Here is a 24,564-nt window from a genome sequence, read left to right as displayed (position 1 = left end):
ATTAAGAGTGGTTTTAAACCGTGCGACTACTCTACCATCAACTTGAGAAATATAACAGCTCCTACATACATAGTCTAAGGCCTTGAAGTTTCTACACTCTACTGATCACTATTTCACTAGAAAATTTGGATAAAGCTCATCATTTACTGCGTGTTGCGTCATCGTCGCGCTATTATTGCTCATCGATTTTGTTTTGCTTGGTGCGTTTAGAAATCTCCATCCCATCCGGACAGTTCATCCGGCGGGATGTGCGTGTCCTCAGGGAATATGTCAAAGTTAGACAAATCAAGCGGTCCCCTCAGTTTCGGTAGCAAGGGAGATTTGAGCGTTTGGTTTGCTAGACCCTCCCAGTCGAAGCCTTGGAACCATCTGGAAAAGGAAAATGGACGATTGATCAGATCTTCCAATCGAGCATGACCTTGCCGCGGAGGAGCTTACTTGTGTTTCTTAATATCCTGAATGCCACCCCGTTGGTAGCCCAATCGTTCGGAGGGAACATCCCGGCAGAGTCGTTTGATCAGGCTGACCGCCCCACGGGACATGTGTTTCGGGAAGTTGACCATGTCGATGCCCTTCAAAATGATGTTGTACGTTTTCATCGGGTCGGCTGCGGTGAATGGAGGTCTGTAAAAACACAATGTGAACAATCTATTAGGGCTTGCATTGCGATGGGCTCCGGGATAATCGTTATTTAGTTCTCAAGATATTTCTGGGAAATCTGGGGTTTGCAGACTCAAAACGCAGTCTCAAAACTCAAAAGATCTGGCAACGATCCACAGAAAAGTTTAACGGACCTTGGAATAAGGATCTCAATTGCCTAGTTAGTAAAGGCACAGGAAAACCAAGCCAGAGGCAGTGAATTCGATTCCCAATTCAGTCCAGATCCTTCTCATTGTTCTTCATCAGCAGTTCGTTCGTTCGATCGATGCCTCGTCGACTTTGGAAAGTAATCGTTTCGTGATGAGTGTGTGATGACTGACCACGTTTTTCGTCCACTGCTGCAATGGAAGCGTTCTGCCCCCCGTTGGTGATACTGCCATACAATGAAATCACTGGAAGCGGCTCCCATTATGATGGAGGAGGCTTATTGGATAGCGGAAGATAAAATGTTTATTGTGTTGTACTTTTGGACTATATAATATAGTGAACAATAATCCTCGGCTCTGTAAAGTTAATTCGGTTGAGCCTCGCCAAATAAATTAATAAACAACAAAACCTTCAAGACAAGTTCAGAAGATCATTTAGAAAAAATTTGCTACTAGGGTATGCTATGTAAACCTCAGGAGTAATTTCAAGGCTTGTCTTAAAATAATCCAAAGCCCCCTTAAAAAATGCCAAGGAGATCTAGGATCATGTGTAATTGGACAATCTAATGGTACTTAATGGTACATCCGAAGTGGTCAAATTAGTAGCAGTTAACAGGACTCCAAAATACTACAAGGGACAGCCCTATAGGTGACCTAGGACTACGTGTTCTTATATAATTAATCTTATTTGTTAACTGCAGCATGAGCTTGTGTTTTGTAAAGGAATAGGATTTTGAGCGGGGTTCTCTCTGTTTATACGCTTTAGTTTGACGCGCTTGACATAGATGGCCCACAGCGACTAAAGAAGAGCTACTGATTTCGATCAATAGCGGTGCGGTTTCTCCATCCTTCTATGGATGCTCATGTGGGCTGCAGCTCGCTGCTTGTAGGCAGCCTTTCGTTGTGTACTGGAGAGCAATGTTTAACGCCACGCGCCGAAAGCACTGCTGCTGCTGCTGCTGATGCCCACGACCAGACACCAGCACACACGGTGATTGGAACTGAATCCGATCAGCGGTTGTGGGCAGCCCAGCTAGATGCTTGCGGGGAGCCATTCGTAGTGTACTGGAGAATACCACCACTGATTGAATAAACACCGTTTGGTGAGACCGGATGAAATTCAACTTTGAAATCTGTGTAAAGGAAATCGCTGTTCGCAGGCAATCGGTGATAATTTTAATTATCATGGCAACAGTTGCACATTCGTGTAATTTTCAATAGTGACATTTTGAAAACGGATGAAGTATTAAACTTAACCGATGCGTTGAAGTATTTCCGATCGATTGGTGATAAAATTATTGAAATTGGTCCAGGGGCAGCTGAGTTATTAACGTTCAAAATATTTCATAATGTTGTTACATGTTTCATTTTCAGTTTTCACAAAGTGTTCCCCCATATAGAAATTACAGACGTAGTCCTACGTCAAAACAAATTCACCCTGATACGACCGATGTTATGTCCGAAGGACTTCTGGAGATAATTTCGTATGAAAACCCTACCTGATCTTGCTCCTATAAGATCTTCTGACTGGCTTACGAATCCTTTAAACATTAATCTGTTATATTGATCCAGAGCTATAATTTCATCGGAATTCCGACTGGGATTTATCGGAATCCCAACTGGGATTCACCAGAATCTCGACTGGGATTCACCAAAATATCACCGAAATACAACAGAATCCAGGCTAAATTATAAATGCTTCCCTCTAGGATTAAAATCCTGTTTAAGAGTAATCTGAATACAACCTGAAATTAACCTTAATCCAACCCGGCCAACTTAGGATTCATAAGATTAATAAATCTAGCCTATCTCAAATAACCAAAAGTTCTGATAAAAGGCTATTTGTGGCTTACGCAGTTTGGTTGAAGGTGGTCTATAGAATTCTAAGCAGCCTTATTTTTAAGTCGTTATTAGAACTTGAAAGTTCCGGTACCATAATTGAAGGGCAGCTTCTGGTGGAACTTGAACGGAACTTTTAGAAGATAATTTAAAAAAAAGGTTTATGTCCTTTACATCAATTCTATATTTCTCGATTACTTTTTCGAAGGGACGTATCAGCTTTTGCAAACAATGCCTACTAGATCCGTCAATCGACGATCAAATGCTTACCTTACCTTACCAATCAGGCTAAGGCCTTGTTGTCCTCTGCTGTCCGAAGAAGTCGTCTCCACTCTACTCGATCCATGGCCACAGTTCGCCAGCCTCGTAGTCTGCGAAGGGTCCGCAGGTCGCCTTCTACTTGGTCGATCCACCTTGCCCGCTGCGCGCCTCTTCTTCTTGTTCCTGTTGGGTCGCTTTCTAGAACCATTTTCACTGGGTCGTCGTGCGGCATTCTTACGACGTGCCCAGCCCACCGTAGTCGCCCAATTTTTGCAATGTGGACGATGGATGGTTCTCCCAGCAGCTGGTGCAATTCGTGGTTCATTCGCCTCCTCCACGTTCCGTCATCCATCTGCACTCCACCGTAGATGGTACGCAACACCTTCCGTTCGAAAACACCAAGGGCGCGTTGGTCCTCCACGAGCATAGTCCAGGTCTCGTGGCCGTAAAGGACCACCGGTCTAATCAGCGTCTTGTAGACAGTCAACTTCGTGCGGCGGCGAATTTTATTCGACCGGAGCGTCCTCCGGAGTCCAAAGTAGGCACGATTCCCTGCCATAATGCGTCTTTGAATTTCTCTGCTGGTATCATTTTCGGCGGTCACCAGTGAGCCCAAATACACGAACTCATCGACCACCTCGATTTCGTCACCGTCAATCTGAACTCGGGGTGGGAGGCTAACATTGTCTTCCCTAGAACCTCTTGCTTTCATATATTTTGTCTTTGATGCGTTGATGGCAAGTCCAATCCGTCTAGCTTCAGCCTTCAGTCTGATGTACGTTTCCGCCATCATCTCAAAGTTCCGTGCCATAATGTCAATGTCATCGGCGAAACCAAGGAGCTGGATGGACTTCCTGAATATCGTGCCACTCGTGTCTATCCCAGCTCTTCTGATCACACCTTCTAACGCGATGTTGAACAGCAGACACGAAAGTCCATCACCCTGCCGTAACCCCCTTCGAGATTCAAAGGGACTCGAGAGTGTCCCCGATACTCGAACAACGCACGTCACTCGATCCATCGTCGCCTTGACCAAACGCGTCAGTTTATCCGGAAATCCGTACTCGTGCATAATCTGCCATAGCTGATCTCGATCGATTGTGTCGTATGCGGATTTGAAATCGATGAACAAATGATGTGTGGGCACGTTGTATTCGCGGCATTTCTGCAGAACCTGCCGAATCGCGAAAATTTGGTCCGTGGTAGCGCGGGCACCCATGAATCCCGCCTGGTATTGCCCCACGAACTCTCTTGCATATGGTGACAGACGGCGGCATAGAATTTGGGAGAGTACCTTGTAGGCGGCGCTCAGCAGTGTGATCGCGCGGTAGTTGCAGCAATCCAACTTGTCGCCCTTTTTGTAGATTGGGCATACGACACCTTCCATCCACTCCTCCGGTAATATCTCCTCCTCCCAAATCTTGGCAATTACCCAGTGCAGCGCTCTAGCCAGTGCTTCACCACCGTATTTCAATAGCTCACTTGGTAGTTGATCTACACCAGTTGCTTTGTTGTTCTTCAGCCGACCGATCTCCTCCTCAACTTCTTGAAGATCAGGGGCCGGTAGCCTGTCGTCTTCTGCGCGTGCTCCAAGGTCTGTTGCCGTGCCACCTTCGTTTTCTGCTGCTTCACCGTTGAGGTGCTCGTCATAGTACTGCTTCCACCTCTCAATCACCTCACACTCGTTCGTGAGAAGGTTACCGTCCAAGTCCTTGCACATATCGGCTTGCGGCACGTAGCCTTTGCGCGAACTATTTAGCTTCTCGTAGAACTTCCGTGTGTCGTTTACGCGGTACAGATTTTCCATCGCCTCGCGATCTCGATCTTCCTGCTGACGCTTCTTCCTTCGGAAAACCGAGTTTTGTCTGTTCCGCTCCACATTCAATCTCGTGCGGTGTTGCAGCATTCTCGCCCGTGCTGCATTCTTCTCCTCTACTAACAGTTTGCATTCGCCGTCAAACCAGTCATTTCTTCGGTCCGGGATTGCAGTACCTAGTGCCGCTACAGCAGTACTACCTATGGCTGAACGGATGTCCCTCCAGCCATCTTCAAGAGAAGCTGCGCCAAGCTGCTCTTCCGTGGGTAGTGCAACTTCCAGCTGCTGCGCGTAGTCCTGGGCAACTCCGGTGTCCCGTAGTTGCTCAATGTTGGGTCGTGGCGTTCGACTTCGACGTGTTTTATGCACCGTCGAGAGTTTTGAGCGCATGCATACTGCAACTAGGTAGTGGTCCGAATCTATGTTCGCACTGCGGTACGTGCGGACGTTGATAATGTCGGAGAAGAATTTCCCGTCGATTAGAACGTGATCGATTTGGTTTTCTGTGTGTTGGTCAGGTGATCTCCAGGTGGCTTTGTGGATATCCTTGCGGGGGAAAAAGGTATTTCGAACTACCATACCCCGAGAGACTGCAAAGTTCACGCATCGTTGGCCGTTTTCGTTCGATACGGCATGCAGACTTATTGGCCCGATTGCCGGTCTATACATTGCCTCCCGTCCTACCTGAGCGTTCATGTCGCCGATGACGATTTTGACGTCCCGTTGCGAACAGCCGTCGTACACCTGCTCCAGCTGCGCATAGAACGCTTCTTTCTCGTCGTCGGGTCTCCCTTCGTGTGGGCATAGCACGTTGATGATGCTGTAGTTGAAGAAACGGCCCTTAATCCTCAACTTGCACATCCTCGCGTTGATCGGCTGCCAACCAATCACGCGTTGGCGCATCTTACCCAGCACTACAAAGCCGGTTCCCAGCTCGTTGGTGGTGCCACAGCTCTGGTAGAAAGTAGCCGCTCGATGCCCGCTTTTCCATACCTTTTGTCCCGTCCAGCAAAGTTCCTGCAGTGCTACGACTTCGAAGTTGCGTGGTTGAAGTTCGTCATAGATTAACCTATCGCAACCCGGGAAGCCGAGCGATTTGCAGTTCCATGTTCCGAGTTTCCAATCGTAGTCCTTATTTCGTCGCGTAGGTCTGTGCCGATTGTTCCGATCCGTATTTCTTTCTTCGGTATTTGCAACTTTGTTTTTTTCCAGGGCGGCTTGTTGGGCCTGCCCCAACCCCCTGTCTCGCCGGGGGACCATCGCGTCGCACCTCTTCACTTTGCTATTGCCGGACTGGCAACATTGCCCAGGCTACGCCAACCAGCTGTGTCCATGTTTCAGCTGGTAGTCTTTTGTTATCATATGACTCGAGGAGGCGTGAAGTAGGAACTTGTGAGGACCAGGGCTAGGTATTCCGCTCCTTCCAGGTTGTCAACTCACCATTTTGTAGCCCAAATGCATTGTTTACAAATAAGCTGATACGTCCCTTTGAAAAAGTAATCGAGATTTAGTGCACCCTTTTATGAAAGTACATTTCTAAAGTCAGGTCATTATGAAAGTTATTTCTAAAGTCAGGTATTATTGTGTATTGATTTATCAACATTAGTAGTAGCATTGAATCTGTTCGAAGAATTGAACCCAGTTCTTGGTATTTGCCCACGTGGTATTCCAACACGTTAGTAGATAATATGTCGAATACACGGGTTCGAATCCAGGAAATTGCTCTTTATTTTTTATGTTTAGATAGAATGTTGATGCGCTGCATAAATATAAGAATTATGATTTATTTGAGCCACTGATCATTTGATATTTACATACATTTAATTTTGTTACAAATAAAGACTTGTGTGGATTGCTTCATGTGGGCTATGACGGACTTATTTAGAAACTTTGAAGTTGGCAAGAAGTTGCGCAGGGAACTTTTAAAATACTTGAAAGTTGCTAAGAAGTTCCGCTGGGAACTTGTTCGGAACTTTGTTGTGGCCATGTTTTCAGCCTTGCCTGAAGTTCCTAAGAAGTGCTTAGGGATGCTTTTTGGAACTTGTTTTGAACTTCAAGTTGCTAGGAGTACGCATCGGAACTTCTTAGAGCCTGAAGTTCCTCGTGTGCTTTCTATAGCTTCTAAAGTAACCTGAATTTTGTGTTGATACTTTATATGCACTTTATGGAACTTGAAAGTGGGTTTTATCGTTGAATGCGAAACTTTTGGTTGCTTGGGAAGAAAGTTCTGCCGGAACTTTCTTTGAACTTTATGGAACTTGAAAGTTCTGTCAGAACTTCATTCAAACTTTATGGAACTTGAAGGTTCTTTCGGAACTTTATTTGAACTTTATGGATCTAAGAAGTGAGTTTTATCGTTGAATGCAGAACTCGTCTGGGATTTGACAGAATCCTGGACTTTAAAACGAAAACCACAGAATCCTGCGTTTGAGTGTACAGAATCGTTGCTGCTATTTAACTGCATTTTGCTTGCAATTTAACAAAACCCTAGCAAAGATTCACCTCAATTCAGCATGGGATTCACCCAGGGTGGCCAGATTAAGATGGCTTTCCCGATACTTGAAACTTGTGTGACCCTGGGGGGGGGGGGGGAGAGACTCTGCTCCAGAACAATACACTGTCCTTCAGTTCTTCTGCTTTAAACGTATCTAAATCAATATTTCTAATTCTAATGCTAATTCTGACTACAAGGAAAACAAAACATTTTTTCAATATTACTAAAAATCTATGATTCTCGGTAGGAAAACTGAAAAATCGTTAGTTTTTAACGTTTCGTCTGTGAATCGGTAGGCATCCTGAAAATCGGTAGGACTACCCATAAATCGTTAGGTCGGGCCACCCTGGATTCACCTGAATCTAACCTGGGACTGGGATTTTCATAAGAGTTCTGCCTAAGATTCATCAGAATACCACCTTGAATTCATCATAATTTGTCTGACTGGGATTAATTTGAGTACCGCTTGGGATTCAATAGAAACCGACTTAAGAATCTCATCTGGAATTCGAAAGTATTCCGTCAGGGAGTCAAACATACTCTGGGAATCAACAGAATCCTGTCCGCGATTCGTAAATTTCCCGTCTGGGATTTATCTGAATACAGGTTGACTGAAGTTTACTAGAATTCTGCCTGTATCTGAACTTTTCAGATACCTCTTGGGACTTATCAGAATTTCACTTGTATCCCGCTTGAATCCCTCTGAATCCCACAACAGAATCTCTCCTGGGAGGACTTAAAAGAAATTCTCAGGGGTGTTCGTAAGCATTTCACCAGGGACTCATCATAATCTTTCCTCGGGTTCAATAGAATCCCGCTTGAGCTTCAATAAAAGGTTGCTTAAGATTCATCAAAAGCCCGCCTCAGACTCGTTAAAATCACACTTCGGATTCAACAAACACCTAGCATTCAGCAGAATTCCGGCTGCAATTCAGTAAACACACATCTGTGACACGCTTCAAAATCCCGCCTTTGATTAAAAACTACAAGGGACAGCCTTATGGGGTTGTACGCAATGGTGACGTAGGACTACGTGATCTTATATAATGGATCTTATTTGTTAACAGCATCAGGAGCTTGTGTTTTGTGTAGGAATAGGAATTTGAGCGGGGTTCTCTCTGTTTATACTCTTTAGTATGACGCGCTTGACATAGATGGCCCAGTTCCAATCACCGTGTGTGGTGGTGTCCGGTCATCGGCATCAGCAGCAGTACTTTCGGCGCGTGGCGTTGAACATTGTTCTCCAGTACACAATGATAGGCTGCCTGCAAACAGCGTGCTGCAGCCCACATGAGCGTCCATAGAAAGAGGAAGAAGCTGCACCGCTATTGATCGGAATCAGTAGCTCTTCGTGAGTCGATCAATAGTGGTGCAGCTTCTTCCTCTTTCTATGGACGCTCATGTGGGCTGCAGCACGCTGTTTGCAGGCAGCCTATCATTGTGTACTGGAGAACAATGTTAAACGCCACGCGCCGAAAGTACTGCTGCTGATGCCGACGACCGGACACCACCACACACGGTGATTGGAACTGAATCCGATCAGCGGTTGAGGCCAGCCTTGGTAGCTAGCTGTTTGCGGGGAGCCTTTCGTTATGTACTGGAGAACACCACCACTTACCACGCAGTGATTGAATAAATACCGTTTGGTGATACCGGATAGAATTCAACTTTGAAATATGTGTTAGAGAAATCACTTTTCGCAGGCAATCGGTGATAATTTTATTTACCAAAGTAACAGTTGCACATTCGTGCAATTTTCAATAGTGACAAAGTCTTAATTTTAACAGATTATTAAGAATTAAAATCCATCATCTCTGGAACAAAATCAGACCAGTTTCATGTTGTTAGATTTAAACATATCTAGATAGAGCTAGAATTACGCGTAACAGCTTTTGTAAACAATGACTTCTCTCGATGATTTTTAGGAATTCAAGGCACGCTCACGCAAACCAACATTCCTGTCAGGTAGGGGAAGTCTCACTCTACCTGATGGTGATGTTGATTTGCGTGGGCGAGCCTTGACTTTCAAGACATCATCGAAAGAAGTTATTGTTAACAAAAGCTGTTACGCTCTAATTCCAGCTCTATCTTGATATGGGAACTGACATCCGATTGACAAATGTCAAAAAATACTCTTTCACAGATTTATGAAAAAGACCGTTTTATCGTGATGGTTGAGGAATGCTGAGCTATTAGGTTGTTAAACACAGATTGGGCTGGTAAGCTGTATGTTGTTTGCAGTGTTGGGAAAATATCAAAAAATCAAATCTCCCCAATGCCCATGATCACGCTTGATTTTCGTAGACAAACATCAACAAGCATACAGCTGCGGTTGATTTTGCAAGCTGTGATATCGCAGCTCGGAATATCAAGCTAACGAAACTCACCAGCTGCAAATCTCAACAAACTGTGGTGAGATTGAGTTTAATGATTTTTGCTTAAAACCCGAACGCAACCGAAACTTCCATAACGGCTGATAGCAGTCACTTCGTGTCTGCCATTGGTGAACAGTTAAAAGAGATAGCATACTCTCTTTCTAAGAAAACGATGTGCAACGGAATGGTTTTTGTGTCTAGTCAACTCTCCGCTTGATTTTTGCACGTTGTGAATAGTCGAATATCGAAGGAGCTTGTAAAATCAATATCAAGCATGACATTTTGTTCCATGAACGTATGAGAGCGGAAAAATATAAGTTGATTCATGATTTTGCCAACACTGGTTGTTTGGAACGACGGTGAAGCGCTTGGCATCGATGGCCCACAGCGACTCACCAAGAGCTACTGATTGCGATCAATAGCTGTGAGGCTTCTTTATCTTTCTCAATATGCTCATGTGGGCTGCAGCTCACTGTTTGCAGGCAGCCTTTCATTGTATACCGGAAAACACCACCACTCACCACGCGGTGATTGAATAAATACCGTTTGGTGAGACCGGATGGAATTCGACTTTGAAATCTGTGTTAGGGAAATCGCAATTTTGAAAAAATGATAAAGTTTTAAATTTAACAAATGCATAGAAATATATCTGATGGATTGGCGATAAAAATAATGAAATTGGTCCAGTGGCAGCTGAGTTATTAACGTTCAAAATCTTTCATAATTTTGTTACATGTTCCATTTTCGGTTTTCACAAAGTGTACCCCCATATAGAAATCACAAACGTAGTCCTACGTAAAAAAAACTCCACTAACTTAAAAGAATCCCGCTAGGTGATTCTGCCGAATTCCACATGGGGCTCAACCAAATTTTCCTTGGGAATTCAAAAAAATCTTTACTGTGATGCATCAAAATCTAACCTGAGCATAATTCCGCCTGGGATTAACACCAACGCAGCAAAAGAGGTTAGGTTCGCTAAATTGAAATTATTTGAAACAAACTAGAATCACTTCACTTACATCCCCGTCAGCAGCTCGTGGATCAACACTCCCAACGCCCAGTAGTCCACCGAGCGGTCGTGACCTCTGTTCAGCACTATCTCCGGTGCCACGTATTCCGGCGTTCCGCAGAAGGTCCACGTCTTGTTGCTGTAGCCGATGAATTTGGCAAACCCAAAGTCAACCTAAAATCAAATTTCGTTACTGCTCCGCACCCAGCAATACTTCATCCCCATGCCCATACCAATTTCACATATCCTCTCGAGTCAAGCAGCAGATTTTCCGGTTTCAGATCTCGGTACACGATCCCCCGCACGTGCAGAAATTCAAATGCCTTCAGCACACAGCCGACGATGAATTTTGTCGTTCCATCCTCGAAGCTGGACCTATCCCGGAGAATCGTCCAAACCTCCCCACCCAGGCAAGCCTCCAGCAGCATATATACGAACTTATCATCCCGATAGGTCCGGTACAATCGACAGATGAACGGACTGTGGCAAGCAAGCATAATCTTCCTCTCGCTAAATACGTGCTCCTGCTGTTTGGTGTCAACGATATGCTTCTTTTTCATGCACTTCAGAGCAAACACCTGCACCACTCCATTTCGCTCCAGTTTGACTAGTTCCACTCGTCCGAATCCACCCACTCCCAGCGTTCCAACTACATTCAGATCGGACATCTCCACGTCCATCAGTTCTGCAAAAAAAGACAAAACTCGTCATAAATCCCTTCCAATTAATCTCATCCGAAGCTCAAACCAACCGGGTTTAACTGCATCCAACGACGACGGAAGGTTGTTATTTTCCAAATTGCGGAACGCCAGCACCCGCTGCTCGTCGCCATAGTCCTTCTCGTGCAGTTCGCACAAATCCCCAATGTGTTTGGTGAAGGACTCTCGGTCCAACGTGAGGCACTCCACTCCCGGTGACATTGCTATGATGTTGGCCGTCCGTTTGTCCTCCTTGATGAGGGCCTTCTCGCCAAAGTACTCCCCACGGCCGAGGATTCGTATCTCCTCCTCGATGGAGCATCCTTGTGGAAAAAAAAGAAAAGAAAAGAAGTGAATCGTGGTTAATTAGGCGACACTTGTAATGAAGGAAAAGTTGACACCACATACCTGGTAAACGTTGGGTCACCTTCACCGTGCCTTGGCTGATGAGGAAGAATGAATCACCGGCTGCTCCCTGGCGGATAATATACGCTCCCGCTGGGTAGAATTCCTGAGATGATAATGTTGAATTAGGGTGATCGATATAAATGCATAACTTTAGAACGGAAGAATAAAAACTGTGTAGCAGAGCCCATCGGTCGGTTATAAAATAACCAAAAAATATAAACAAACCAAGGTGATTATTTAATTAGCTTCCGTAACTATCGTGGTTGGAAGAAAATCATGTTCTAGAAAACACTCCTCCAAACACCTCCACACTCAAACGAGCAGAATAAACACGTCACTGATTGGCGCTGAACAGCATGACACCACTCTCTCACTCTAGCACTAGTGGCCACTACTCACCACTTCCAGCACGTCGGCAATCTTGGTAAGTACGTCATTACTCAGATTCTTCAGCAACGGCACCGACCGAAGAAAGTTGACATTCTCCTCTATCCGTTGCATCCCGGTTCGCATCATTATCTGCTGGAAGACCCGTCGGTCCAACACCCACACCCGCGAGTCGCTTAGCACTGTGAGATAGGAAAAAGAGAGACACCGTCATAAATCATTCACTCACAATTCTCAATTCAATCACCTTACCTCGAATCGAAGCCGTGCGGGTGCAATTGTACAGGATGGCCAGTTCGCCGAACGCCTTCCCGGGGCCCATCAATCCGAGGAACTTGTCGTCCTTGAGCACCTCGAACTCTCCGGCAGCCGAAACGTACAGATGCGATCCGGCCTGTCCCTCGTGGATCACGTACTCCCCGGCACGGAACTCGCGACTGTACATCGAGTCGACGATTTCGCGAATCTGCAGCGAGTCGATGTTCTTGAAGAAGTCATTCTCCAGAATGGCATCCTTAATGAGCTGCTTCGCACTGTTTCGTGGTGGGGTAGAATGGTAATCATCGGGTGCATGGTTTCTAACAAAGACTGACTGAGCTTACCTGTAGTCTTTTTCGTATTTCGGAATCTTGATGTCCGAATGGCTGCCCATCAATTCGCAACTCTCACCGGAAACACCCTGTTTCTTCATGGCCATCAGCGTGACCCCTTTGTTAGACCGGAAAGAACCATCGTTGGTTCCGATTCCGGCCGTATTGCTCGAAGGGGACAGTTTGAAGCCCTTGCCTGTTATGCCGTACAATTCGGACATGAGAAGCTGCTGTCCGGCCATTACGTAGTTCGTCTGAATACTGGACAGCAAATCGCCCTCGACCGTTTGCTGTTGTACCTTGGGACTGGACATGGGTGCCATTGTACCCGGACCACCTCCTCCTCCTCCTCCTCCGCCTCCTCCACCTCCTCCAGCATACTGTGACCGGTCTAAACTGCTCGTTGCCGTCTGCTGGAGTACGCTCTGTCACCGGCAAGAAGGAAGAGAACGAGAAACAAAAGAATTATGAACAAACTTGTCGTAAACCTCAATTGCGTCTGAGTTGAAATTAGTGATTCTCATCACGCAACTACTATTGCAGTTAGCGCCGTTGATGGTCCTTGATGAGCCGAGCACACCCCACGCTAGCGTCCAGCTGCCGTGCATCATTATGAATGCAAACACGAATCGATCACCTTTAAGTTCCATCGATTGATTGGTGTGCCCCCAAACTCAAAAACTCACAACCCACCTCCCCTCGCCTTCCGGCAGGCCTTACCTTCAGCTTATCGATCTCCCGTTTGAGTTTACTGATTTCCTCATCGCGAGCTTTGAGCTGTTGTCGTAGGTAGTGGATTTCGTCTTCGAGCGTTTTGCTCTTGGTGCCACTGCCGAGAGTCGGTGTGCTTCCGTACGATTGGAAACTATCACAGTTGTTTTCCGGTGGGATGGACTTGCGCCGATCGTTGCCCAGCAGGTTCGTGCGTTTGCCGAACAGCATTTTGGAGTTTTTGCGAATCTGCGAATGGAAAAAAGGGGGAGGATCAATAAGGAAAGCAGTCAACTGGCTCAGAACCAGGTGCGATGATGCCGGTTGGGTTGAGGAATCTCAGGTGTGAATTAAATAATGCTGAGTGCAATGCTAACGTAATTTAAAATGGAGTCCGGCCATTTGGTCGTTTAGTTGAATACTTTTCTCTCTTTATTTACTCTGATACTAACGAGCCAAGGGATGGCACAGCGAATGAGCTATATTGCCAACTATTATAGTTTTGAGTCGTTTCAACTTTTCCTGCTAGCTTTCTGTCTAGCCGAATACTTGAAACGAATTCTCCAAATTTACATTTAATTTATTTGGAAGGCTCAATCGCGTAAGTTTAACGGGGCCAATACAACAATTCTTCAATTTTCGAACAAAACTCGGTTTGAAGAAATTTTACCGTTACGTTTTTACTGCAATTTTGAAGAATTTCATTATCCAAGATTAAGAGGAATATTTAATATATTTGATTATATAATTCTTAAATTTTGTCAGATTCTAGAGCTTGTAATACAATCAAAGATATTCTATAACTCGATATTTTCTATAACTCGATGGATTCTGCAGCCCCATCATTTTCATTTTCGTACTTTCCATAAATCGATGCCTCCTTTGGTCGATGAATGAATGTAGTGTTATTTTGATTCTTTAACTGTATGTCATGGTATGGTATGGTATGTCATAGATAGAGCTTCTGATTTATGTGATGTTGATGTTAAAATCAATGGAACTTTAAATATACGATAACTGGTGGTCATATTGAGTATGAAGGACCCATCGACCACATCAGAACATGTTCCTGGTGTTTCGGGGAAATGGCCCGTACCTTTAATTTATACCAGGACCTATTGAACCACTTATGTATTGGTAACTGAACCACTTCAGAAAAGGTAGGATTCCGGTTGGAAAATTTAAGCTAAAAAAAGTGTCGGTATCCTTCGGGTAACTTTCTACAATTTAAGGAAAGCTAGATGACCTAAACAAGATTGTATTCTTGCCAAATGCCAAAGAATTTAACAAAAATCTGGGCACTTCAGGAGAGCTTTGACAACTTTAAAAAGGATTGAATAACATAACAGAAATGTTTAGACTCAATTAGAAAAATGTTGATGACTTATTCGAAAATTTGAACTCACTTGACAAAAGAAAAACTTGATATTTGTTCCGGCCTTATTGAACATCAATGTTTTGACGTAGGACATACGTGATTTATATATGGGGGTACCGTTTGTGAAAACCGAAAATGGAACATGTAACAAAATTATGAAAGATTTTGAACATTAATAACTCAGCTGTCCCTGAACCTACTTCAATAATTTTATCACCATTCGATAAGAAATATTTATACGCATCAATAACAATGCTTCTGACTGATGATTTTTAACAAGAAACTATTGAAAAAGTCGTAATGTCAAGCATTGTCCAATGTACAATAAACTGAAGAAGTCAGCACATTGTAGACGAAATACGCGTATCTGTCAAGGATAAGCAAATAAAGTAGTGGCATTAAATGGAAATTTCTGATCCTACTCTCTCTTTTTAAAAAGGTGATAATTTTATCACTGTTTTCATGGAATAAACGTTTTTTTTTCCCAAACCCAGTCGTCATAATCGAATACCACTTGGTTGCACATCATTCTGGTTTAACCTGAAAAGATATAAAAGAGCGCTACTGTCTAGCCTCAACTCATGCGAGATGGAACATCAGCTGCCGGCTACTACCAAGCTTCCAGCTGAAAACTATCGAAGCCATCGGAGTTTAGGTGAGCACATCGTTTGGTCCAATCACCATCATCGCGGTCTACTGCCCCAAGCAAACTAACATTAGGGACGGCTCGGCCGCAGACCCCCGAAGAGACATCATCAAGCTACTAAGACGGCGACAAAATGTCATCATCGTTGGCGACCTGAACGCGGCGAAACCAGAATGGCACAATCTTGTACAACGATCTGCAGGAAGCCAACTACAACATCCTGTGTCCGGACACTCCCACCCGGTTGAGTCGATCCGAAGCTCATGCCACCATCGACATCTTCATCAGCAACATTGGCGATAATATCTCTCAACCTATCGTCTATCAGGAACTGAGCTCGGACCACACTCCGGTGGTGGCCGAAGTAGGTTCCTCGACCAATAGGTTTCAAGTTTCCCAGCGAAATTACCATCGTGTCAACTGGCAGCAGTACCAGCGCTGTGTGGACACAGCAATCAACTACGACGTCCTACTGGAGTCGTTCGAAGAAGTCGATCGGTGTCTGCAAACCATTGAAGAGACGATATCCCATGCCAAGGAACAACACGTACCAGCATTCAGACAGGCGAGTCATACTCTGAACCTTGACAGCCCAACCAAAGATCTTATCAGGCTCCGTTACACCAGTCGTAGGCAGTTCCAGCATTCTGGGCGGCCCCATTAGAAGACCAATGTCAATAGACTAACCAAAATTATCCAGGCCAGGATGGTGGAACTCAGAAATAACGATTTTGCCAACAGGATTCGCTCTCTCCCAGATTGTGCAAAACGATTTTGGAAGATGACCAAAATTTTGAAAAAATAAGTCGAGACCGATCCCTCTGCTTTCTTCTGTTGACCAGAACTTGGACCCATCCCTACTCATAACCTCTGTTGAAAAGATCAATGCTCTTGGCCAACATTTTGTGATTTCACATAATCTTGGCCAAACCATGGTGAGCCCCCATGGGCCTGGTGTACTGCAGTCAATGTCTAGAGTCGGTGACACCCCCGTAGTAGTGCATGATGATAGTAGAATATCGGCTGATGAGGTGATAGCAGCTGTTAGAAGCACTAAAAACATCAATGCCGCGGGTATGGATGGTGTAGTCAACCTCGAGTTGAAAAACTTGAATATTGACTTATTCAACCATCTTACCGTTATCTTCAACAAAGGTTTGGAGTTTGGCTACTTCCCTGAATACTGGCCCGTTCAGCCTCTTGTCACAGGAGTGGAACTTCAAATCAGAAAGTGGCTCCACTGGTCATTTGCGAACACTAGCGCACCTAGCGGTAGAAGGCATCTTCGGCCTGTAGTTAAGATAGGCAGCATGCTATGATAGTGTGAGTGCACATAGAAAGCCTATGTGGAACGCTACCACATCACATCGCTCGTTGAGCAGAAAAACGAGCACTTTTTGATTCACCGATTTGTTTGCACTTCCCCTTCTGTTCTGTGCTCTTGTCCTCCATCTCGAAGCTATTCGAAAAGTTGATACTCAGCCGTTTGCTGGTGTTTTCAAATGATAATAACATCTTTCTCAAAGAGCAATTCGGGTTTAGGAAAGGCCACTCTACCATCCACCAACTCGCACGGGTTACTAACATCATCAAGCGGAACAAGTCCGTTTCCAAGACATCTGCCATGGCATTGTTGGACGTCGAGATGGCGATCGACAATGTCTAGCATGATGGTCTAGTGTACAAGCTGTATCGATACAACTTTCCGATCTACCTTGTGAAGATCATCAAAAACTACTTGTCGGGCAGATCATTCCAGGTCGACTTGAACAATGTCCCCTCTGATACGTTCAACGTTGATGCAGGGGTCCCTCAGGGTAGCCTGCTTGGGCCTATCCTATTCAACATTTTCACGTCAGACGTTCCGCCCCTGCTGGGTGGTGGTATCCTGTCAATGTTCGCAGATGACACCTTCATCATCTATAAGGGTCGAGTGATCCGTGCTCTGGCGAGTAAACTACAATCAGCCCTGGATGTTCTGTCCGACTATTTCAAGAGCTGGAAGATTTGTATCAATGCAGCTAAAACACAAACCCTTCTGTTTCCACACTCGAAATCACCTCGGCTTGTTCCACCTGCTAACGTCAAGATCCATCTTGATAGCACCATTGAATGGTCGTTAGACTGATGCAAAATTTGAAATTTTCGCTCCACATTGCTTAAACGGTTCCAAATTGGTACCTGCTGAGCCTCCCAAAATTTGAACTACTCTAGTTAGAAACTGACTTGGCACAAACCATTTCAAGTTTATCTGGGAATTACTATGGGAAAACTTATGTTTTTGTTCAGATCTACCGTGCCGATTCAAATTTCAGACACTTAAACTCGAATTTCGGACACTTTTAAAAGTTGATTATCTCGGTCGAATATGATCCACATGTCTTGTAAATTTTAAATTTTTTTGACCAGTGCCCTCCACGATCATCTAACATTATTACTTTGTTTCTAACTGGATGTAATATTTAATTAAAAATGAAAGTGTCCGAAATTTGAATCGTCCGAAATTTGAATCGGAACGGTATCTAACAATTCACCACACCACTATGCTTTTGAAAGTGATAGCAGTGGTTGTAGAACATTTTCTCAGCTACAACTGTGTTGAAAGCCACTTTTCAATCAAATGCAAGGAACAAAAGTTATTATTGATTCAAGTCACTGATGTCTTATGATTATGCTCATTCAACTGTTCAGCAGGCAGCATTGGTGTTTCTGGTGCGAAGAATAGAACACAAATAGGGTAAATTATGCCTTCGGCACCCATTGACTGTGTTCGGCAACCGAAATTGAAACGTTTATTTCACTGTATTTGCCCATCAAAACTCTTCGCTGAATGTATTAAGCCGATTCCTTACCTTTTCAGCTTCAATCTGATTACATTTTTACGACTGTGAATTCCTGTTATACCATATTTTTCTTTAAATGAAATATACATACTACAAAATACGGCTGATTTCGAGTTGCCGATAATAGAACAGCTGGTTAACACGCAGTTCAAATGGAAAGAGTGCCGAAGAAAAAGAGACTGCCGACAATAGTCACTCTCACCTGAGAAGTTTGGAGCGTTGTAAAAACATGTTCAACCCGTTTTGATCAATTCTGTCGGTTGGAATTGGTAGAACAGTAAGCAGCAGATAAATGTCAACAAACAAACCTGTCATGTATGTGTGTGACGCTGAAAAATTGCTAAAAGAAGTTCGGACGCTGCTTAGATTGACGAGAATACGTAAATTCCCCTATCATGGCTACTATTTCACACTGCAAAATGCAGTGTTGCCCACATAACAGCTGCTTTATCGTGCCATAAGATTATAAATCTCTTAAACAATTAATATCATTTTAATTTGACATTTGGCTAAAAAACGATGTAACGCAAAGTTGTAGCTTAGAAAATTTCCCGTAGGAATAGTTTTCGAAAAAGCAATATGGAAAATGGGTAGAAGACAATGCACAAAAAGTTTGGTTTTCTTATAGTAATTTCCATAGTTGTGACCTTCTGAAAGCAACATTGACAAATTGTATGTGTCATATACAAACTTTACCACCTTTTCTTTTATCTTACAAATAAAAATTATCATTATAGTATCCCATTGTTTCATAATACCGAAAAATAGCATTTTAGCTGTAATGAGCAATTGCAAGCCTGTTTTTGTCTATATGGAAATCTTTTAAATATTTCCTGCTGTCTAGGAAGGATGTCTGAAAGAATATCCTGTAACTTATGCAACGTTTCCTGGAAATCTACAAAACTCTCTTCAGTAAATTTCCTCAACTTCTACGAAGTTCCCTGAATTTATTCCAAATTCGATATTTTGTCAATCTTTCTTAATTTTACGAAGATCTCTGAACATCTTTGAACTACTGGAAAGGCACCTATCATCTACAAATATTAGTAAAGTTCTCTGATTATTTTTTCAGGACTTCAGGTTGATCAAGTGCTGAGGATCTCCAACTGTTTAAAAGTTCAATGTTCTTTCAATATTGTAGGTTGTTCAGGAAGTACCAAAATCCGGGCGAAAACTGATCACCGGGTGAAATTGATCATAATGCGTTGTACTTTTAATTGCCACGTCGGTCAGTGATAGATATCAAGAGAAATCTTAAAAGTATATCATCAAGAGATTCCAATGATTCCTAGCAAAAAAATGATTGCATCAATTTAAATTTTATAGAGCTGACGTTAAGTAGTATACATTATCAACATCAAACAAACGATCATAGGACTGGAACGATTGATGTCATTACCATTCAAGTATCATGTTTTAATGAATTGCGGTAAAACGTTTCAAATATCACGAAATCTAGGGCTTTTCGTAAAATGACCACAGTTTTGAATGGAATTGCCTACATTTAGGCGCAACTGTGCATTTAAGACATCTTTTTTGGCCTGAAAGCATTTTTCACACATGGGTTTTAGAATCTGAATCGGACTCAAGGAACCAACATTTAATAAGAACAATTACTAGAAATCCCAAGTAACATTGCAAGTTTTATTAAAAAACCGGCCACTACAAGTCTAAATCACGGTCTTCCGAACCCTTATAAAACCATAATTGTTACTTTGGATGCACTGGGAAGCCATTTGAGGGGTTGATCAATTTCAACCCATATCGATATTTTCAAATTTAATATTTCAAAAATTTCCTAAAAATTAAAAATAATATTATAAGAAATCATGCAGGACGATGGAGCCCTCATAGCTACTGATTTAAATACCATTAGTTTTTCAACTTATTTTATTGTAGAAATTTATTTATTTACTTTAAATAGTGATCAATTTATCCCCGGATAACGGTATTCAAAAGTTTTACAGCTAATGGAATCTGATGGAATCTTGAAGGATGAATCTAGATTTTATGGACATGTTTGTACATTCTCTATAGGGAAGACCCGTGCCTTGGTGATTTAGCTATATTGTTAAGAATTAGCACTCCAGCAGCTGAATTCTGGGCATACATTTTAACGAAGAGATAGAAATTTCTACATATACACTCCCGATCATAAGTTTAAGGACACCCCCAAAAAAACATGACAAATTTGTTATGTTCATATCTCTGTCATGTTACGTCCAATTTTCGTTCTCTTTAGATCATTTGAAAGGTATTGAATGGAACTTTTCTCGTAGGTAAATTGTTCAATATAATTTTCAAATTTTGTGTGCTAAAAGCTCACCCAAAGTTACAATATTTTTCAAAATTTACTCTGAAGAATCGTGATTGATTTTCTCAGAATTGGGTTGCCCAAATTTTGAAATAAAAGTAGTAGTAGAACACTTATGCTATACCATTCATACCATTCAAATAACCTTTGGAGATCATTGAACAACACATATTTGCATGGTTTTTTGGGGGTGTCCATAAACTTATGATCGGTAGTGTATCTAATATGTATAAATTTCTCTCTTTTCGATGAAATTTATGGCCGGAATTCAGCTGCAGGATAGTTTGAATGCTTAGCACAAAAAAAAATCCATGTGGTAAAATAAATCAAGAACACTGAAAAAGTGCGTGTAAATAATTAATTGGTTCCAAATGGGTGTAACCAAAACAAAATTCATCTATAATAAAAAAAAAATCCAACACTTGAAAACAATAAATAAAATAATTATCTAGTTACAAACAGGGACACAATCATTCAAGTTTCAAGTTTATTCCTTTTGATTAGAATTAAAGATAAATCTTTATTGACTCCGTAAGTCCGAAGCATCGAATAAAAAAATGTTCTGAATAAATGCTTTATTACTTTCTTTTCTCTTCAAATATCAGAATTATGACAAATTATAACCAGACTTTCAATATTTTTCGAAATTTTTGAAGCTTAAACTTGATCATTTTTAAGTCCAAAATGTATGAAATTTATTCTGTGTGTACTTTACTTCAAACTCCTAGAATTTAATTATGGTTCCTTTACCTGAGATTTAACTGATGATGAAATTTTCAGTATTTTAAAAAATACTAGATTCAAAATTTATGGAATTACCTTACTCTGAGCATTTTATTAAGTTTAAGATGCTTAAATTTGGGATCCGGATGCTATGTTATTTCATTACAAAAAGCATGAACAAAGGATCATTGCTTGTTCAAATTCAGTAAGCTCTAGAGGCTCCCCCAATCAAGGTCCCAATCATTGCTATGAAATAAATATAATCAAGTTTATTGTTTCACCATTAAAATAAAAGCAACCCTCAATGTCATATTATTGGTCACAGAAAAATGTACCCAAAAACAAGCATCTTCGCGAGTTTTTATTTAACCGTAGTTTGGCAAAATTAAAAAGAAAATCAACACGCCCCCTCCAGGTAAATTCTCTAGTTACGCCAATGAGCACCCAACGTAAAATTGGTTTGAAATATGAAGTTATAATTTTTCACTACTTTTCGGAAATCACCTATTCGACCAAAAGCTATAAAGTTGAGTAATTAAGAAATGTGAATGATTGAAAAATACCCGTTGAAACAATTTTGAGCATCTCGAACTTCAAATGTGTTTCAGATTCTAAATCTTTGAAAACCTATCAAAATTGAAATCTCAAAAAACTAGAATTTGAAAAATTCTCAAGGTTCAATTGTTAAAAACAATTAATTAGAGTCCTGCCAACAAACAACAGCTTGTAGGGGAAATTAGGGTAAATTACCCATAACAGGTAAAATGCAACCTCCTTATATCTCAGTTGCTAGTTAATATGGTGATTGCTGCTATACGTTGAACTTTAAACGTAATATTGAATGGAAACAACAAAACTTTTATGATAAGAGCTTTTAAGAAAAACCATGCAAAAATAGTTATTTCTTGAAACAGTTGGTATCTATGTATATTTTAAAAGATAAAGATGTAATTAATACAAGTTGTTATAAACATTCTTCTTCTTTCGGGTCAATAGGTCGAATGGCATGTTTATTCAAAAAATAGGCTTTTCAATTTTACCAATTTAAACAATCAATCCAACAAATAGATGGTATTGCACTTAAATATCAATTTACTTTGTGGAATAATTAGGAAATTTTACCCCGTCTCCTCTACAGGCAAACATTATCTTGTGCAGCTAGTTTTTGCTTGCATATTCTTGCTATTCTAAAACTAATATTGATTGTTGGGTCCATCCTAGCTTCAGCATTCATAAAACATCAACAGCACTTCGATCTAAACATTTCGAAATCACCTCCTCACCGTCAATTCATTTACCAAAGCTCTAGCTATTGGTACAGTGATTGGCTCATACATAATGGGATCGATCCGGTTTGTCATACCGGCCTGAATGACTTGCTAACGACACATAACGAAAGGGAATTTGGTATTCCACATTTCAACATCAACAGAAACATTTAAACGTTCAATGTTTATCTGTGCCCGCAACGCAATCAACAACGACGCAGTTGTACTGCTAATTGTTGACGTGATCTCGAGGGAATTCTGATCCCCACCGCCGAAACGAACCTAATTTGTCTCAATTCGAATCAATCTATCGATATCACGCGTATGCTCACGAGTCGCTTTAAACGGTTAAAGATTCATTCGAAAGAGCCCCACACCATCATCATCATCATCATCATCGATTAGTCGAACGCTGACTGCCACTGACTGTATTGAACAAGTCAATTAGCGCCGTGGCGATACATTTACATGGCTATGGAAATTTCGCTCGCGGTCACTCAAAACTTACCCTCTCCTTGACCGGTCCATCCACGTTCGGCACGATCTTGGAGGTCTTTCGCATAAGCACCGACGATCCATTGCCCATTGGTCCGAGAATGCCCGACTGGATGAAGAATTCCTGCGCCGAGCGATCAACTACCGCCTGCGGTGGCGATGTGGTCACAGATCTCGGTGCTGGGGAGCCAAGTACCCGAGTCAACTGCTGCAGCAAAGATGGGGGACTTTTGGGACTGCTCCCGGAGCTATTGCTAGGATTACTAGAATTGTCACTATCACAAGCACTGTCACTACAGCATTGGTTATTCTTATTGCAATTGTTTTCCTGCAACTGAACGTCACATTCACTGACGATGTCTTCAGGCTTTGTTAGAGGTTTATCGACTTCCTGGTCGTTGTTTGTACTGCCACTGATGCCGGCATATTTGAGCGAAAGTTGCCGGATATTGCTATTGCTAAACGATTCCCGAGGTGGTTCTGTGTTTGCACTAAACGATATGTACGACAAGTCCTGAGAACTGGCTAGCTCTTCACTACTTCGGCGGGTTCCGAGCTCTTCCTCTTCGGTGACTTCGTCTACACTGGAAGAGGCGGAATGATTGTGCGCTAGGGATGTGCCGATCGAGTCTACGCTACTTCTGGAAGGGGACAATCCCGGGTAACTCTTGGAGCTTTTCTTCAGAACCGCCCTCCTCGACGATGGAATGCTGATGGAGGGTGTCTGTCCCTCCTGACTGAGTCCGTTGGATCTCGGTGAAACCTTCTTGAGCACAAATTCCGGATGAAAAGCGGCACAGTCGGTGCTAAAGTTCGGCGTTGACAGCCGCTTGGAATGTGTCGAATGGAGGATTTCGAACTCCCCGGATTGGGCGGACGTTATCAGAGCTCGCGTCGGCGATTCGCTGATGTTATTCGCGTATTTGTTTTCATCGGTAAACACGGTAGTCGTGTCCGGATGAGAGAACGCATGCAAAACCTTAATCTTCCGAATGTCCTTCTCTGAGGTCGAAATGGGCCTAGTGCGATGATGCTGACTGTGCCGTGAGCTAGCGATGCCTTTGGCAGTTCCGTCCCCTGGCGCTGCCCCCGATACCGGCGATCCACTCGACGAGACTTCGTTACTACAGCTACACTTCACGTACAAACTGCCACAAGTGTTCGATTTGCGGAACCACGCGCGTAATCCTCCCGAGCTGTTTGACGACTGTGATGGCTGCGAGTGAACTGATTTTTCGTTTTGGGACGTCTCGTCTCGCACCTCGAGAGGGGTGCCCATCGTCATCGTCACCGCCGTTGCCATCGGCGCTAGTGGATGTATTAGTGCGGCAGCTGCTGCGACGGCGGCGGCCACCGTCGTCTTCGTCTTTGGTCCACCATTATCACTTATTTGTATATTTTCATTCTTAATCGTTGCCATTCTGATGCGTGTTGTGTTGTGTTACGTTGTATATCGTGCCCTTTTTCTACAGTACTACAGAACTACTTTGGTGTGAATTGAGT

General features: G+C 42.8%; 1 protein-coding gene across 1 annotated transcript; it reads right to left on the bottom strand.

The window, feature by feature from the left end:
* Positions 1–17: 17 nt before the first annotated feature.
* Positions 18–24,510, bottom strand: Pkg21D (Protein kinase, cGMP-dependent at 21D). The gene is made up of 11 exons (XM_065234743.1): positions 23,075–24,510; positions 13,404–13,643; positions 12,696–13,108; positions 12,346–12,626; positions 12,106–12,275; positions 11,707–11,809; positions 11,352–11,621; positions 10,834–11,285; positions 10,611–10,774; positions 439–624; positions 18–369 (listed from the first exon to the last, which is right to left on the bottom strand). The coding sequence occupies exons 1-11, from the start codon at positions 24,479–24,481 to the stop codon at positions 207–209; spliced, it is 3,849 nt and encodes a 1,282-aa protein (XP_065090815.1). The 5' UTR covers positions 24,482–24,510; the 3' UTR covers positions 18–206.
* Between the last annotated feature and the right edge of the window lie 54 nt (positions 24,511–24,564).

The sequence above is a fragment of the Ochlerotatus camptorhynchus genome, unplaced genomic scaffold (genome assembly GCF_037179485.1).
Source record: "Ochlerotatus camptorhynchus isolate MF236.1 unplaced genomic scaffold, CSIRO-AGI_Acam_v1.1 ptg000442l, whole genome shotgun sequence".
In the NCBI taxonomy this organism is placed as follows: Eukaryota; Metazoa; Arthropoda; class Insecta; order Diptera; family Culicidae; genus Ochlerotatus; species Ochlerotatus camptorhynchus.
This window is presented reverse-complemented; position numbering and strand designations above follow the sequence as displayed.